The following is a 2,500-nucleotide window of genomic DNA, read 5'->3' as shown; positions in this document are numbered from 1 at the left end:
TATTGACACATGCGCATAGGAGTGAACCCGAGCGAACTTCCCCGCACGCCGCCATTTGGGTCAGCGAAGTATTATCATAGCGGTTATTACGTTGGCCCGACGGCTAACGGTGCGGCCGCTGAGGCGATGATGACTCGGTCACTAGACGCTATGGAGGAGTTAAGGAAGAGGGGGGGAGGTGTGTGTGGGGATGGGGGGTAGGGGTGGGTGGGATGGGTCGCCCGTGACAAAGGGGCGGGGGCGACGACGCGATGGTGAGAGATGATGGGCGTGGTGGTTTGAGAGTCGGTTTATTAGGTCATGGGCGTATCAGATTTCAGAAAATTAAGTCATTCCATGTGTCATTTAAAGGAAAAAGAACCTTATGGACTTTGCCCCAACTGTTGCCATACCTTTCAGGATTTTGGATTGCAAGATGCCCCTGAACTCAACGAAAGTATAATGGTATCCTTTATCATGATATTCATTACTACTATCGATATTATTACTATCATTATCATTATCATTCGCAGTAGTATTATGAATTATCATCTTTAGCTTTAGGCTTATAATAATAATGATAAAGATAATTATAGCAGTGATGACAATAATGATAATGATGATAATAACAATGATTAGATTAATAGCATAATCATTAGCATACTGTTATCATCATAAGTGTTATCCTCATTATCATTGTTATCATCATCATCAGCAGCAGATGCAGCATCATTATCATTAATGCTATCATTATAATTACTAGTTGTAGTAGTACTAGTAGCAGTATTATTATTATCATTGTTATCTTTATTATCATCATCATTATCTTTATTACTATCTTCATCACCATATATGATATTATTTTTATCATAATCTTTATTATTAGGTTTATCATCACCGTCACCGCCATCATTATCAGTATCATTATCATTGTTATGATTACCAATATCATTATCATCGTAATTACAATTATCATTATCATTGTCATTATCACTATTATTACCATCGCCATCATTATAATTTTTATCATAATCAATATTATTATCATCATAATTATTATTATCATTATCATTGTCATTATCATTATTATTATCATCGACATCATTATCATTTTTATCATAATCAATATTATTGTTATTATCATCATCCTTATCATTGTTATGATTGTTATGATTATTGTTATCATCATCACTATTATCAATACAATACATCATCAAAAGAAATTCACATATTGTAGCTATTTTTATCCTTATCATTAAAACACATTAAAAACCATAACCCTTACTACTATTTTTATGTCGTTATCACTAATAGAGATGGAACTAAAAGCCTTCATAACATCGGTAATAATCAATTTTATCAGTGAAAAGCACATGCAGGCATTAGGTATTAGGTATTGGGCAGGCATTAGGAATATTAGCTGCGAGAGATGAGGTACTCACCTAACACATAGTATTATTATTACTAGCCAAAATGTTAATACGCTATCAGAAAAAAACCTTTATACTCAAAAGAAATTCATTTTGTGTAAGCTGAATTCTTCTTTCGCAAATTACTCACGAAATAACATGCCGACTGAACGTAAATGCGTCACATGGTCAGACAACATGCGCCACGCGGGTTCGCTCCACGCATTACTTGTAACCCAGCGCTCTCTCAGCCAAGCGCGAGGCAGTGGTCCAGAGCGGCTGCCGTCGGTCGTCTCCACTCAACGCTTTACGGCTCGAGTGCTAGTAGTGCTATTACGGTCGCTGTGAGCATAACGGGACACTCTGAGGAGCTCCCTGGCAACAGCAATCAGGTCGAGGTTTAGCGTTCTGTCATAACCGAGAATTCGGCGATTCCTTCTGGATGTCGGTCGGGTGAGTAGCGGCCGGGCAAACACTGGTATTGTGCATTCTCATATTCCAAGTCCGTTTTGTTAATTATTTTATTGATTATAACTGAACTGATAATTAAGAATTTGTAATCTTATTCCCCTCTGTAAGTATAACTAGAGGTATAAGTATATCTACAAACGGCAATGAGGGGCTTTGTACTTTACTTTAATAATGCTTCAATGTCTTTTTCTTACAGGTCAATGGATGTGTTGAAGTTTTCATCTACTCTTGTTTTGCTCCTGGCTTCTATAGCTGCTGGCGACGCAGCGGCTCCTCCAGGGATCCCCTCGTCACAACGAAAGGATCTTTTGGCTTCCACAGAACTGCATGAACCTGCGACAATTCCCATTGGCACGAAATACAAGACTCTGAAAGATTTTTCAAGATTGGCGACGATATATGCAAATGAAGTGGGAGATGACCAGGGTCGGACGCTCCCAGACAGGGCACCGACGGAGCATCCGGCCGAGGGATTCGATCGCAAGGCCCAGCCCGACGGAGGACGAAGCCGAGCGGGAAGGTACTTCCCGATGGGGCTCCTGGGCTCGCCGCCGCCCTCCCCTTCCCAGACGCCCCTGATGGTCGCTCAGGCCAACAACCAGGACTACCAGTACATGCCGCTCCAGGACGACGGGACGGTG

At 40.7% G+C, this 2,500-nt stretch overlaps 2 protein-coding genes across 2 annotated transcripts in view; both read left to right on the top strand.

Annotated features, from left to right (window-relative positions):
* The window catches only part of LOC122251626 (uncharacterized), a 5,030-nt gene extending 4,588 nt beyond the window's left edge, over positions 1-442 (top strand). Inside the window, exon 3 of the mRNA XM_043013671.2 lies at positions 352-442. Within this exon, the coding sequence (XP_042869605.2) occupies positions 352-442 (91 nt within the window). The remainder of the gene's footprint in view (positions 1-351) is intronic.
* Positions 443-2,059: 1,617 nt separating this feature from the next.
* LOC122251627 (uncharacterized) overlaps positions 2,060-2,500 on the top strand; it is a 1,564-nt gene continuing 1,123 nt past the window's right edge. The window contains exon 1 of the mRNA XM_043013673.2: positions 2,060-2,500. This exon is cut by the window's right edge and continues 443 nt beyond it. Coding sequence (XP_042869607.2) covers positions 2,060-2,500 — 441 coding nt within the window.

This window comes from Penaeus japonicus, unplaced genomic scaffold (assembly GCF_977035675.1).
Source record: "Penaeus japonicus unplaced genomic scaffold, GWHDUDI00000001_assembly GWHDUDI00000020, whole genome shotgun sequence".
Lineage (NCBI taxonomy): Eukaryota > Metazoa > Arthropoda > Malacostraca > Decapoda > Penaeidae > Penaeus > Penaeus japonicus.
The sequence above is the reverse complement of the archived record's forward strand: the minus strand, read 5'-3'. Positions and strand labels throughout refer to the sequence as shown.